The sequence below is a fragment of the Lethenteron reissneri genome, chromosome 11 (assembly GCF_015708825.2).
Source record: "Lethenteron reissneri isolate LAM-NWPU_2019-01 chromosome 11, ASM1570882v1, whole genome shotgun sequence".
NCBI lineage: Eukaryota > Metazoa > Chordata > Hyperoartia > Petromyzontiformes > Petromyzontidae > Lethenteron > Lethenteron reissneri.
Genome location: NC_083789.1, coordinates 3,563,608 through 3,576,812, shown reverse-complemented (window position 1 = coordinate 3,576,812; position 13,205 = coordinate 3,563,608). Strand labels below are relative to the sequence as shown.

At 47.7% G+C, this 13,205-nt stretch overlaps 1 protein-coding gene across 1 annotated transcript; it reads right to left on the bottom strand.

Annotated features, from left to right (window-relative positions):
• Window positions 1-1,159: 1,159 nt before the first annotated feature.
• On the bottom strand, window positions 1,160-12,354 carry LOC133341299 (rho-related GTP-binding protein RhoU-like). The gene is made up of 3 exons (XM_061549817.1): window positions 11,301-12,354; window positions 6,112-6,170; window positions 1,160-4,410 (listed from the first exon to the last, which is right to left on the bottom strand). Exons 1-3 carry the CDS (start codon window positions 11,848-11,850, stop codon window positions 3,904-3,906), a joined length of 1,116 nt encoding a protein of 371 aa, XP_061405801.1. The 5' UTR covers window positions 11,851-12,354; the 3' UTR covers window positions 1,160-3,903.
• Window positions 12,355-13,205: the final 851 nt, after the last annotated feature.

Sequence of the window (13,205 nt, the reverse complement as noted above, 5' to 3'; positions counted from 1 at the left end):
TAAAACCAATGCACGTAAGGTTTATCTTTGTAAAAATGGCATTCCAAAGTATGTCCCCCTTTATCAAGAACACACATCTTGTTGATGCCACCACACCTCGCTACGATTGCTTGCTTCCTCTTGCGAGATCCCTCAATCTCCAAGCTCTAATCGTAAAAGTTTTCTTCATTAATTAACTTTTTTATGTTATTGCTTCTGCCATAGAGGACTGGGGTCACGAGCAAATGAGACTCATCCTGTCTCTTGTTTTCTCCTGGTTAAACACAACACGATTGAAACACAACCATCTGGCTTTAGGTACGTTTCTGCGGTCTACCGACTTCTGGATGTCCACCTCCGATTAGCACAACTGGCTACGTACTGAGCGAAACAACTTCAACATACAGACATGTAGCTCTATACACACATTCATGTACCTATCTGGATTAACTCCCCTCTATCCTGGCGATCCCCCACGTGTTCCACCCATTGCAACCTTCTCTTCTCGATGACATCTTCAGCACTTATATTCCACACTTTCATATGTGGTGCTGTGAACACAGCGAGCAGCCATCCCCATAGTGTGGTGGGTGCGAGGAGAGCATCCCGTCATCCAAATGCATCAATTAAAATCACTGTTGCATACACGTGGCTTGTCAACCATGAATATAATTGGATGAATTTGATGCCACTCCAGGAGATTCATTGGTAGATAAGTGCAGATGATATTTTAAAAATTGCCACCACCTCCAGATCCCTCTTGTTCATTAGAAAAAAAATCAAATAGCAAGAGGAGTTTAACACGTAGTCGACTATCGTGACCAATATCACCCATAATACAGGTTTTGGGTTAGATCGCACGAATAAATAAATGTGTCGTTAAACCCGCTACTAACCGACACAGCCAATTGGTGAGGTTGGTCACGTAAACAGAACGTGCCAATTCGTTACTAGTACAGCACACCGGTGTGTTGGAGAGCAACGCCACAACATTTACAATTGGAGTACGACACATTTATATATTTACGCGACCTAACCCAAAAAAAAAACCTGTATCAAGGATGAAGAGGACTCTGCATGGATGCATGAAAGGGTGCAGATAATAGGAGCACAAAAATGAGCTGCACGATGTTTCATCGTCGCACCGGAAGCACTTTTCAAACAGCAACAGAACAGCGCATTAATACATAAGGAGATGGTTTATTGGTAAATTTTTTACATACCATATTACATTAGTGCCAGTTTAAACATACAAAATAAGTTTTTTAAAAAACGGAGAACGAATGTACATTGCTCTTGAAAGGACAACATTTTTGTAAATCGCTACCTTCCTTTCGATCAAAATGCGGCGATCAGATCCGAGCGCACGCATCTTATGCGATCGGTCACTTGCGCGCGTACAGTAATACATCGTTAGACAGTGTCGGCGAGCGGCTGAATGGTCCACGGATGTGACATGACAAATCGTCCGCAGCATCCACACGAGATTCAAATACGCCATCGTGCGCTGCACATGCCGTATTCCCCTGATCATAAGATGCCCGCTACCCCCACCCCCCCATCCACCTCCTCCCCTGTAATTTAAAAGTTTGAAGGTCTTATAATCCGGTAGATGTGCGTATGCGCTGGTGTGACCAGATCTGCGGAACGTTGACACCGAACATGTGCTTGGGGTGTGTGTCCCAGAGCAGCTTGCATTGCTCTTTCCGGAACATCATATAATCCAGAGACAACGGTTACACAGCGGGGAACGCGTTCCGTTGTCATACGTCCCGTTCTGTTCCCATGGAATGTTAAAAAATTGCAGCAGATTTGTGCCGAGTTTCAAGCCAAAAATGAAAACATTAACTTACAAACAAAAATCCCAACGGTTTTTTCTTTTCTATTTTCACGCTTTTGAACAAAGTGGTTTGTGAAAATAATACACGACCGGGTGGAGTTCCATTGACAAAAGTGAAACTTGACAGCGTTCGAGAAAATTTAAATTTGGCAAAACACACATAGACATGTAGCACCTACTAACATCGTTGTTCAAAACGAGGTTTATTTGTTAAGGAAAAAATTGGTTTAATTTTGGCAAAAGCTAATTAAAAATCTCAGATCATTGGTATTAAAAAAAACACTATGTTGCTATGGTTAATTGATCTTTAAAAAGTTAATTCTCTTCTTTTTGCTAGGTCTCGTGTAACTTAAAAACAAAAAAAACAAGTAATTAATGTCAAATGTTCTACATAGCGTCATTCAAACTATTTGCTCTGTTGTACTCTCACTAATGTCACAGAATTCACAAAAAAGCACCACGTGTTGGTGCAATTACATTCATCAGAACAAACTTGTGGACACAGCATGGGCTAGGTAACGTCATTTTGCGTGTTCAGAATAGAAGGCACAGGATTTTTTGAGAGCAAGAGAAATTTTCTTAAAAATCACACGATAAATACACAACAGACAGGTAGTGGTTAATGCAGTCGTGCACTCAATATTTGGACCAAAAACTCTGCCGCATGAATTCCAATTTTTTCTTTGCACGCGTACAAGCAGCCACACGTGCAGAAAACCACAAGATGCACGCAATTTCCGCACGTTCTCACACATGCGCAATTACAGCAACGAACGCACGCACACTCGCGCTGGAAGACACGTGCGCCCATGTTTACGCGTGCGCGCACGCAAGGGGTCAGATGGCTCATCTCGATGAATGTTCACCGTCATCCCAATTTTCTTTCTTTCTGCGTCACGATAACGTACGGCACACACATCCCCCCCGACGCCCGGTGTTTGGTACGCTTCATCGCGTGTGTGCGTACACGAGCGCGCACGTTAAACGTATAGGAGATTCCGTAACTGGCTTCAAAAAGACACGCGCATGCCAACAATCGCACGGACACTGCGTTGCAAGCAGTAGTCGCGCGCACAACCAGCTTTGTTTAGTTCTTTACAAACCTATTTTGGGCCACGCACGCACACACAATTCAGCAGCCGGTCATTTTCACAAAGTGCATAGCGCAACAATTGGTACGGTTTTCTTGGTCATGGGAGGAAACGTGAGAATCGAGAATTACGCCCTATCCCTTCCTGGGCGGGTTGGTTGCGGGGGGTGAGGGGCTGGCGGGGAAATTTAGCTGTGCAAAAAAAAAATGATATTTTGCGTCGGCTTTTTTTTTCCCCGCAAGGCACGTAAACACGTCTACCAGGCATAGGTTGTGCACGTAAGCCCAACGACACAAGACCCATGGATGTGTGAGATGGATACAATTTCTTGGAAGCAAGAGTTCGTGAGAGGTTCATTCAAAGGAGAGAATTCAAACGCGGGCTGGGCAGAGGTTGGAAGCGTTCTGTGCTCGGCTGTCGCACGAGCCAAATCTTCGGGTGACAATCTCCGCCGGCTACGTGCGGGCGTTCTTCACCCCAGGATGATGAACAGTTTTGTTTAAAATGCAGGCTTCGCCACACTTTCATCGCGGCGATTAAAAAAAAAGACAGTGGTTTACAAATGATGCTCAAGAAGACGCCCAAGCCACCACCTCCATCTGCTCGGAGCCAGATAGGTAAATTCCACGTGGCAGGAGCCACGGTTAAAATAGCATAATGGTTTTTGAAGTCAAATGCTACGGATTTGAATCGTGACTGGATCGAGCTGTAAAAAGTATGAAGAAATCTCGGAAAACCGAGCATCTTTGCTGAATATCTCACCAAGATTATACGTGCTCAACGATCGCTACGCGACGATTAAACAGTCTGCTCGTCGCCGCGCGACAGTCCAGCAACAAAGAAAAGCGCCCATCAAGCTTACAAAACGACTTGATGTCCATCGACTCCGCAAAGTGTCCACATTCATCGCTGACCTCTGGGACCATTTAAAACAATCCATCAGAGCGCCATGGGCAAAAAGTTTTTTTTCGCAGCCCAGTTTGATGCAACGCATCAGACGACGCACACGTATTTCTTCCACCACGCGCGCGACAGACTCTTAATCGCCTTGTGCTTGGACGACGAGTTCTGCTGCTGCTGCTGCGGGTGCTGCTGCTGCTGGTTGTTCTGCTGCCCTTTGACGGCGCGTCGCTCGGCCTCGCGCCTCTCGCGCACCGCCCCGGCGATGGCCGTGTCGAACACCTCCTTGAGGTTCTTCTGCGTGAGCGCCGAGCACTCGACGTAGCCGAGCGCGCCGATGCGCTGCGCCGCCACGCGCGCTGTCGCCGGCGGCACGGGCTGCTCGCGGGCTCGCGACAGCTCCACCAGGACGCGCACGTCGCCCCGCAGGTCGCACTGCGTCCCCACGAGGACGAGGGGCGCGCGCGGGCAGTGAGCCCGCAGCTCAGGGGCCCACTTCTCGGACACGTTCTGGAACGAGCTCGGGTTGACGACACTGAAGCACAGCAGGAACACGTCCGTGTTGGGGTAGCAGAGCGGCCGCAGTTTGTCGAAGTCGTCCTGAGAAGGGTGGGCGGGGGGGGCGAAAGGTTGCGAGTTTTAATTTTGATTCAGTCGGTCATATTTGTGTGCGTGTGTCTCAGCGTGTTTGGGGAGTGGGCGTGGTGCTGGCCACCCACCCCCTCGTGTGCCGTGCCAGGCTTCATTAGGTGCTCACCAACAGCACTTGCCCCAACAGTCTGTTAAGGCTATACGGGGGATCTTTGTCTATTTGACTTTGTGTGGGGAGCGGTAGTGTTGCAGTCAGAGCGCTGCACTATGAACCCGGTGACCCGCTCACACGGGTTCGATTCCTGCTCACGGCCAACTCCAGTGAAGATTATCCGAACTGGTCCTGGGTCTCCCCTAGATCGAGCCTCAAAAGAGTACCTGGTGTGATGTGTAAAAACCATTAGCCCTGGGGGAAACAAAGGCGGTCGGGCATGGTGCTGGCCACCCACTGCCTCGTATGCCGTGCGGGCCTTCCACAACTTCACCGAGTAAACCCGATGATTTTACTCGTGATTCGTGTGTGGAACTGAGTGTGGCCTAATCGATTATTTGCGATTTCATTCGTCGAGAGCGACTGGTTCGGGTGACCCCTGCAGCCGTTTGGAGGCGCTGCAATCACGACGTTAAAAAAATAAATAAACAAGAGGAATTAATTATTGCATCGGATCGTGGAAATGCATCAAACTGCAAGACAAGCGAATTGCCGCAGGCCCAATGTGTGTGTGTGTGTGTGCAGAACAGGGCAGTGTCTAATATGTCAGTGCCATGCTAACTTTAGAACAGCGGTGCCAGGTTAGCACCAAATGTGCAAGGATTAACTTGGCAATGGTAGGCACCACATGTTGCAATGGACTGACCTTTTCCGTATCTTAACTTTAAATATATATATTTTAATATACATGGACCTGGCTTTATATGCATCTCAAATACATAACAGATTATCTTCTACGTCTTAATTACTTGTATCGAGCATCCCCACCATGCACGACCGCCAAGTGAAGTCAACATGAAGCAACGAATTTGACACTCGCTCGCAACTAGACCGCGTGCGAGCGAGTTCAGGTACACGATCTCAATCCGGGTCACGCAACGACTTGCCATGCCTAAGAGCTTCCCCGATTCCTGCCACACAAATGTAGAATTTCCATAGATGGCTCGGAAGAGGATCACCGCCCCAAAACACACACACACCTCGCTGCGTAGAGCGGAGGCTCTTCATGGCCTTTGTGGCTTTCGATAACGACCACTGGAACTCGTGAGAAGTGCTGGCGTGCACTGCGCCAGTGCGTGTGTACGTGCAAGGCGTGGAAGCATCTCAGTCGGTCCACTGCGCTTCGAACCCGGCGTCCAGAGTTCGATTCCTGGCCACAGCTACCATCAGTGGTGCTTATCCGAACTCGTCCCGGGCTGCTTTTAGATCGACTCAGCCTTCCTTACATGTCTATCTGATACGGTGTATAAACAGCAGAACTGGAGGGAGACAAAGGCGGCTAGGAGTGGCCCTGGTCATACCACACGTGCCGTGCGGACCTTCATTAGGTGCTCCCTAACGGCACTTGCACTAAAAACCCTGCCTAGGCTGTACGGGGAATGTTTGTCTTTATGTTGTATGCTGGCACGTATGTACGTGTGTAGGCATGTGGGCGTGTGGCAAAACGCATGTTCCTGTTGTGAGCACGTGCCATGGGCTTGCCAGGACTTGCCACTCACCTGCCCAGCCATGTCGCAGAGTTGCAGTCTCATAGGCCTCCCGTCCACGCTCACAGATGCTGCAGAGAGAGAGAGACGGACAGGGAAAGTGGGGGATAAGTCATAACATCAAACACAGCCTTCCAAGGATTCCCCACGGCAGCCCCTCCCGTAATGTCACATCACCTCATCGCGACATGAGCTTTAATCTCAGAGGCGTCATGTCCAACACAAAACAGCGGGAATCACATCGATGCCATCGGATCTCCGTAACCACACTATTATAAAACCTCAAATGTCCGAGGTTCACAGCTTAAATCGATTAGTTGATTATGCGACTGCTTAGGCAATGCCTGTCACTATTTAAAGCCAGCACTACTGACGTTTTGGGTTCTGATCGAGCACTCTCCACTACAGTAATCATCTTAAACTGAATGTCATCACACTTCCATCTAGAAATATTGAACATTGGAGCTCACGATATGTGCATCCAATCCCGTGAGGAAAAAAATAATCTTCTTGGTTCTTTCGGTAAAGTCACGTAGAAGGGAAGTAATAAAATAATAAAAATAAAACATAATAAAATTATTCTCACGACGTTGTTTCATTCAGACGCTGTCGCCTCGACAGACCTGGTTTTCACCTGAGGACGGCTACTTGCGTTGTGGCCGAAACGTCGTGAGAATAATTTTATTATGTTTTATTTTTATTATTTTATTACTTCCCTTCTACGTGACTTTACCGAAAGAACCAAGAAGATAAATCCCTGCAGTCACGAAAGCTTTAAATCGAAAAAAAAATGTTTTCTAGATTCGTACATATCGTATGTAATGGGTCCATGTCATCCCTGCAGCCACTAGTGGCTGCTACATTCACAAATATGTAAACTAAGAATTGAATTGCAACTCTGGATCGCAGCTATTTCTTCAGTCCCCATGGGTGGGGTGATTTTGTTACACCAACCTCGAGGCAGTCACCCCCATTATGCAACTCCAGATGTTAACAGATCACAATTAAAATGAATTCGTTGAAAATGTAGCCGATTGATTCATGCCGAGTTATTTTGAATCGATCCGTCACTTCGAATGTCTTGGGCTCTAATAACGCACACCCCACTCTCGTAATTCACGTTACACTCCATACTTGGCACCATTAATTATTGTACTGTAAATTTAAACTCTGAGAGTGGAAAACTACGCAGCAGTTTGAGGTGTCCTCCGTGCAGTATTGTACAAGTTTAATTGTAAATCACAGTAACGTACCAGCCACGCACCTACAAGCATGGCTTGCTTATGGCCACATTTCAATCCCTTGTCAAAATACATTTATTTAAAAGCTAAGATTTAAATGTTCTATTTTAACTTTAAAAAGCGGTGTTACCACGTTGCACTTTATTATATCCAGAGCAAATAAATCGGGCTCACTGCCTCCACAAGTGTTTTTACTGCACTTATCCACCGACTCAAAGTCACTTTGACCAGTTTATAGCGCACCAGGGTTCATTATCTATCTTGTACACGGGATATGCTGGCGGACACGTGGTAGTGAGGACCGCGCACATCACCAGATGACGGGATGGTGGCCGATGGGCCGAGACTGGCAATGGAACGGCGGCCAAAGGAGGGAACGCATCCGAAAGGGTGACCACCACGGACATGGAGCGATGGGCATGAGTTCACGTGCAGGAATGAGATGAGTGATGGCAGCCACTGGAACGCAAGAGATGGCTGGCTAACAAGCTTGTTTGGTAAGCCTTCATCCAGCGGTGGAGAGACCATGGCCGATCATTAATGCCATAATATTAATCGAAGCACTTAATATCCACGTGTATAATTACATTCTAAACCTACAGTAATGTATTAGTATCGATGTTGCCTGTATAGCTGCAAAGATTAACAGTGTACATCCATATTGCAACTCTAAACTATTTCAAAACAGGGTATATTTTTACTTTTTGTTGTTACAAATTCTGAACGTATTGTATTTTTAGTTTTAGATTACGTAAAGAAACGTTTGTTTTTTCCATTTAAGAATTCAGAGAATGAATTAGTGGTGGTGTAAATAGTGGCGTTGTGAAACAGCGAGGCTTACTTTACCTGTTAATCGCGCCTCTAAAGTATGCAACAACAAACGACGACACTTTACGTGTTACACAAATCTGAGAATGCGCTGAACTTTAAGCGTCCTTTCGATTTTTTTTATTTTAGAGTTTGGGGGCCATGCTATAGTAATGGCTCGCGCTTGCGATGGAAGCAACACGAGTTTGATGACCACTTTCATGACATCATACATACTTGGGGAGTCCCAACATTTGACTTGCACGCAAACTGGCCTAAAAATATGACCCGCCATTCATCAATCTCCGTGGAATAATAATAGACAGACTTTTGGCCATGCACTGCTGGACAAACTAACTCCTCAACACACGATCATGATGGTTCTTTGACCATACTTCACCACGCTGGTCCAGTGATAGTTGGTGAAAAGGCACGGAACTAAGGGCAAGCTTGGGGTGTCACTCGCCACTGATGATAGTCATGGCCAGGAATCGAACTCAGGAAAAAGAGATGCTGTACACACAATACACAGAATGAATAACTAAATATATATATCAGAATGGCTCTGCAAGTAAATACTCTTAAGGATATATCAACATCACCGATATAAAGTTTGTGAAAAACATCCGGCCTACATACACTCTGCCACGTATATGGGTGCTTGAGCACTCTAAAGCCAATTATAGTGCGTTGGTGATATAAAGTCACGAGATAAATACATACAGTTGCTCTATGCCCTGGAGGGCTTTCAGTCGGATACAAAGTTGAACAACCCTGGAAGATAACACGTGGTGGAGTGGAAATGCTTCTGGAGCGACTTCAAAAAATGACCTTTAACCCAACCCCAGACGATTGTTAATCACGTGTCCGTCAATAAAGGCAAGCTCTCGTGGTCACAACAATTTAAGTACAAAAAAACATGTAAACGTCGTTGCGTATTGCGGCCGAGGGCAATCTGCTCGGCAGGTTTAAAAGAAGAAGGTTACGGCTCAGTTTGCGAATTGCAACACCGCGCCCTCTGTGGCTGGGAGGGTCTCGTGAGTTGTGTGGGGGGGGGATCATTGACCTATGGGCCAGTTTGCAGTGCCAAAGGTTCATTTCCCCAAGTAAGGCCACTGCGGTGGATACAGTAGCAGCGAAAAAACGCGATTTGATCGTTTACTTTGGTGTGTCGAGCAGTGGATTGACAGAAGGGATGTGTGCATGTAGTGTATACTGCATTGTAAAAAAAACACGTGAAAATCAGGTGGAATTCCAACGGCTGTTACTGTAGAGAATTTACAAACTAATTTATAGCGCTGCAATACAACCGAATGGGATCTCACCCTGGTTAAAGGACATTCAAAACTGAAGTGAAACGGGCAAGGACATGTACTTAGGCGACACACTACTTAAGAGGACCATTTGCCACTTGTAATGAATGAGTTGACAAAATAATGCTAAATGCCATTTTGCCGTCGAGTAAAGTCTAGCGAGGAATATTGTTTTCAATAGCCACAATGTTGCTGTGGGTGCCTACAAATCGGTCTGTATGGGTTTAAAACAACATTCGCAGGAATAACATCCTGGCTTGCAACTGAGAAAAAAACCCTACAGCTGCTTCACGCTTTGTTTGAATAGCTGCAGATTTGTAAGACGCGAGCGATACGCAAGGGCACATTTCGCTGCAGCAAGTGAAATGTCTGCGCATCACGACGAGCTAAACGGTGCCATGGGGAAATTCGTGAACCGCTAAACACTTCAAAATATGACGTTCTAGCAGTGTAAACTTTGCCGAGGGTCAGGCAGTCGAGGGAGGGGGGCCGTGTGAGACCCGTGATCAAAATATCTAAAATATAACACGTGGGTTGCCAATTCGGCTCGAAATGTTACATGTTTAAAAATAACTCGCATCCGTCAAATGCATACACAAGCCTTCCAACGAAAACGAAGATGCAGTGTCATTGTCGAATGTATAGCTTCGTCGTTTGAAATTGTGCTTGGGGAGCATCAACCAAATTATTGATTTACAATCTGCCAATGTTCACAGCATCATGACATCTTCAAAATAGCTGCAGATTTTCTTTTTTGGGGGGAATATTAACATTTTGGCTAACCAACGCGTGTAATGTGTACACAACACACATGCGCACGGCTTGTAAGCAACGTTTAACCAAGGTACCCCACTCCGATTATCACCTCCTAAAATCAACAACTCTCTCTAGCGCGCACACACACACACTCTACAGGACCACTGGCTACAGAGATTAATTTTCGTGGAGGGATCAACTCACATCGGATGCAACGAGACCAACAGCGCCCATCACGCATGTGGTTAGTGCTAGCTGGCCCTGGGGTCATAGAAATGTGGAATTAGTCCAATGTGTAGTCGAATACGTAATTGGGTTCGTAATTCACCGTGCGTGTAAACCTGCGCATGCTTTATCACAGTGCTATCATTAGAAACCGATTGACAACAGACACACGTGTTGGCTAAGCCACTAACCATGTTTGTGTATTGCTTGTTGTAACGTTCTTACTCGCCCCGACTGGACATCTGTGAACAAAGAGCTTAATAGCTCATCGGATTCCTACAGTATTAATACATATCCTGAGAACGTTTCAGGCAATGACCCTCATTGTCTACTACCTCGCCAGTGGAGCGTGGAATGTTCACCACCGGCTCAGGACCATGTACACGCAAACTTTTAACAAGAAATGTAATACACATCGCAACATCGCTGGCAACACGGGCCATGTTCAGTTTTAAAGTTGCGATCGTACACGTATGCAGGCACACCACTTAAAGCGAGATAAATCACCGAATCGAAACACCTCTGCACACTCGCCCATGTCATTTGACTTTAAGATCCGCCGATGCGTAGAAGCCAGAGGTCATTGGTAATATCCGTGCGGTATCTATAAATGGATCACCGTGTGCATTGCATAACATTGGTAACAAGCACATTTGGGGGTTCGCTTCCTCCCCCGTGAGGAATTGAGCGACCGCCCCAACCCAGCCGAAAATCGCCAAAAGTCCCAGGAGGATGTCAACAATTACTTTCAGATGTTCGCATCCATCAATTTAAAATTGACATCGCTCGCTCGCAAAACCGATTCATCATCATCAATGCACCACTCGCACAATCACCGTCGTCATCACGCATCACCTACCCGAGTAGTCATCGAAGGCGGTGGGCACGTACTGAGTCGGGTACCCGTTGGTGGTGTAGCTCACCACGAGGCTGGTCTTGCCCACCGCTCCATCTCCCACCAGGACGCACTTGAGCGGACGATCAGTCCATTCGGGCGGCCCGAGGCACGGCGACAACGGGGCGGAGAAGGAGATGGAGGAGCCGGTCGTGGTGGTGGTGGTCGTGGCCGAGCTAGATGTGCTTCGGCTGCTGCCGCCTCCGATGATGTTGGTGAAGAAGGGACTCGAGCACGGAGACGGATAGCCGCTTCCCGGCGACGACAGCTGGCAGCAGGGGGACCCGACGGGAGACGAGAAGACACTGCCCCCGGAGGACGAGAGCGGAGACAGCGGAGACGTGGGCAGGAGACGAGGACTCTGCGTGGACACGGGCGAGCGGTGCGGAGGCACAGGAGGCGGGGTGACCTCTTGGGCTGCCTGCTGCTGCTGCGGCTGGGTCGTCGTCCCCTGCTCGGCTCGCTCTCTGCTTTTGCTGTTGCTTTTGTAATCCGCAGAAGCTTCTGGGGCCATGGTGGAGCGTTCTTCGGCCGTCGTTGCGCACTCGTTGAGTCTCGGTTCCTCTCGCTCGCTCTCTCGGTCTCCGCTCAGTGTTTATTCGCTCTTCGCTTTCTCCGCTTCTGTGGGTCTCGACGAAGCGCTCATTTGGGGCTACTTTGCTCGTAATAAAGTCCAAACTGGCGGCTCAAACGAGATCAAAAAAGTTCAGACCGATTGCTTGCAAGTTAACAAAAAACCATCAACGCTAACTTTATCTGCACCCCCTCCCCCACCAAAAAAACCGAAATGAATGAATCACCACCGCAGGTGAACAAAAAAATAAAAATCACGAACCCCAACAAATAATAGCAAACCTGGAAACAAACTTTGGGGGAAGACTCAGCCAAGAGTACTCTGTGAGTTTAAGAGTGAGCCCCGCTGGCTGGAGAGACACAGCTGAGCGCCGTGAGATTATGTATCGGGCACAACCACGTGTACACACACACCCACAGCGTCCGCCTGTGCGCACGAACGATGAAGATGATGCCCTGGGTGCGCGCACAGCACACGCGGCTTATATACCACGCCACGGCATCCCCACCCCCCGGCTCGAGGTGCGTTCACTCAGCCGCACTTCTCACGCTGCCCATTGGGCAGCAAGGCAGAGGGGTGGGGGGGGCGCAGGGCTTTCGTTTCCATTGGCTGCCCATATTTGAACTTCATCCAGAGTCCTGGGGTTTCTTTCTCCACCTCCTCCGTATAGAATATCAGATCGGACTATCTTTATTCTTGTTACGGTTAGTCGCTTATGACTTGCAGTGGATCTTTTGCAAATCAAATCAAGATTGGATGAACGCTCTCCCCCCCTGCCCCCCCCCCAAGATAAAGATCCCCCGTATAGCCTTTAACAAACTGTTGGGGCAAGTGCTGTTAACGAGTAGCAGCTGTGAAGGTTGGAACGGCACACGATGTTGTGGGTGGCCAGCAACCACGCCCGACCGCATTTGTCTCCCTAGTGGTAATGTTTACACACCAGGTACTCATTTGAGGCTGAGTCGACCTTGGGGAGACCCAGGACCGGTTCAGATAATCGTCACCGGTGTTGGCCGTGAGCGGAGATCGGACTGAGGACGCATGGGTCCCCCCCCTACACACGCAAACTGTTGACAATGGGGGATACATTGACCATACTTCACCACGCTGGTCTCAGTATGGCTTGATGCAGGGTCACCTATGACCAGTATCAATATAGCGCTGCTCGCCTGCAATGAGATCAGCAGTTCAACAACAAAAAAGTTGATACTCCGTTTGGCAATGGTGCACAAACATTTTAAAACATTCGATGATGTAGCAATGAAGGGCCGTTGCCCGAAACGTCGTCTGTTATG

Coding starts and splice junctions, on each gene's coding strand:
- LOC133341299 (XM_061549817.1), bottom strand. CDS start 11,850: ATGGCCCCAGAAGCTTCTGCGGATTACAAAAGCAACAGCAAAAGCAGA. Junction 6,171..11,300: donor CGCCTTCGATGACTACTCGG/GTAGGTGATGCG, acceptor CTCTCTCTGCAG/CATCTGTGAGCGTGGACGGG. Junction 4,411..6,111: donor TCTGCGACATGGCTGGGCAG/GTGAGTGGCAAG, acceptor CACCCTTCTCAG/GACGACTTCGACAAACTGCG.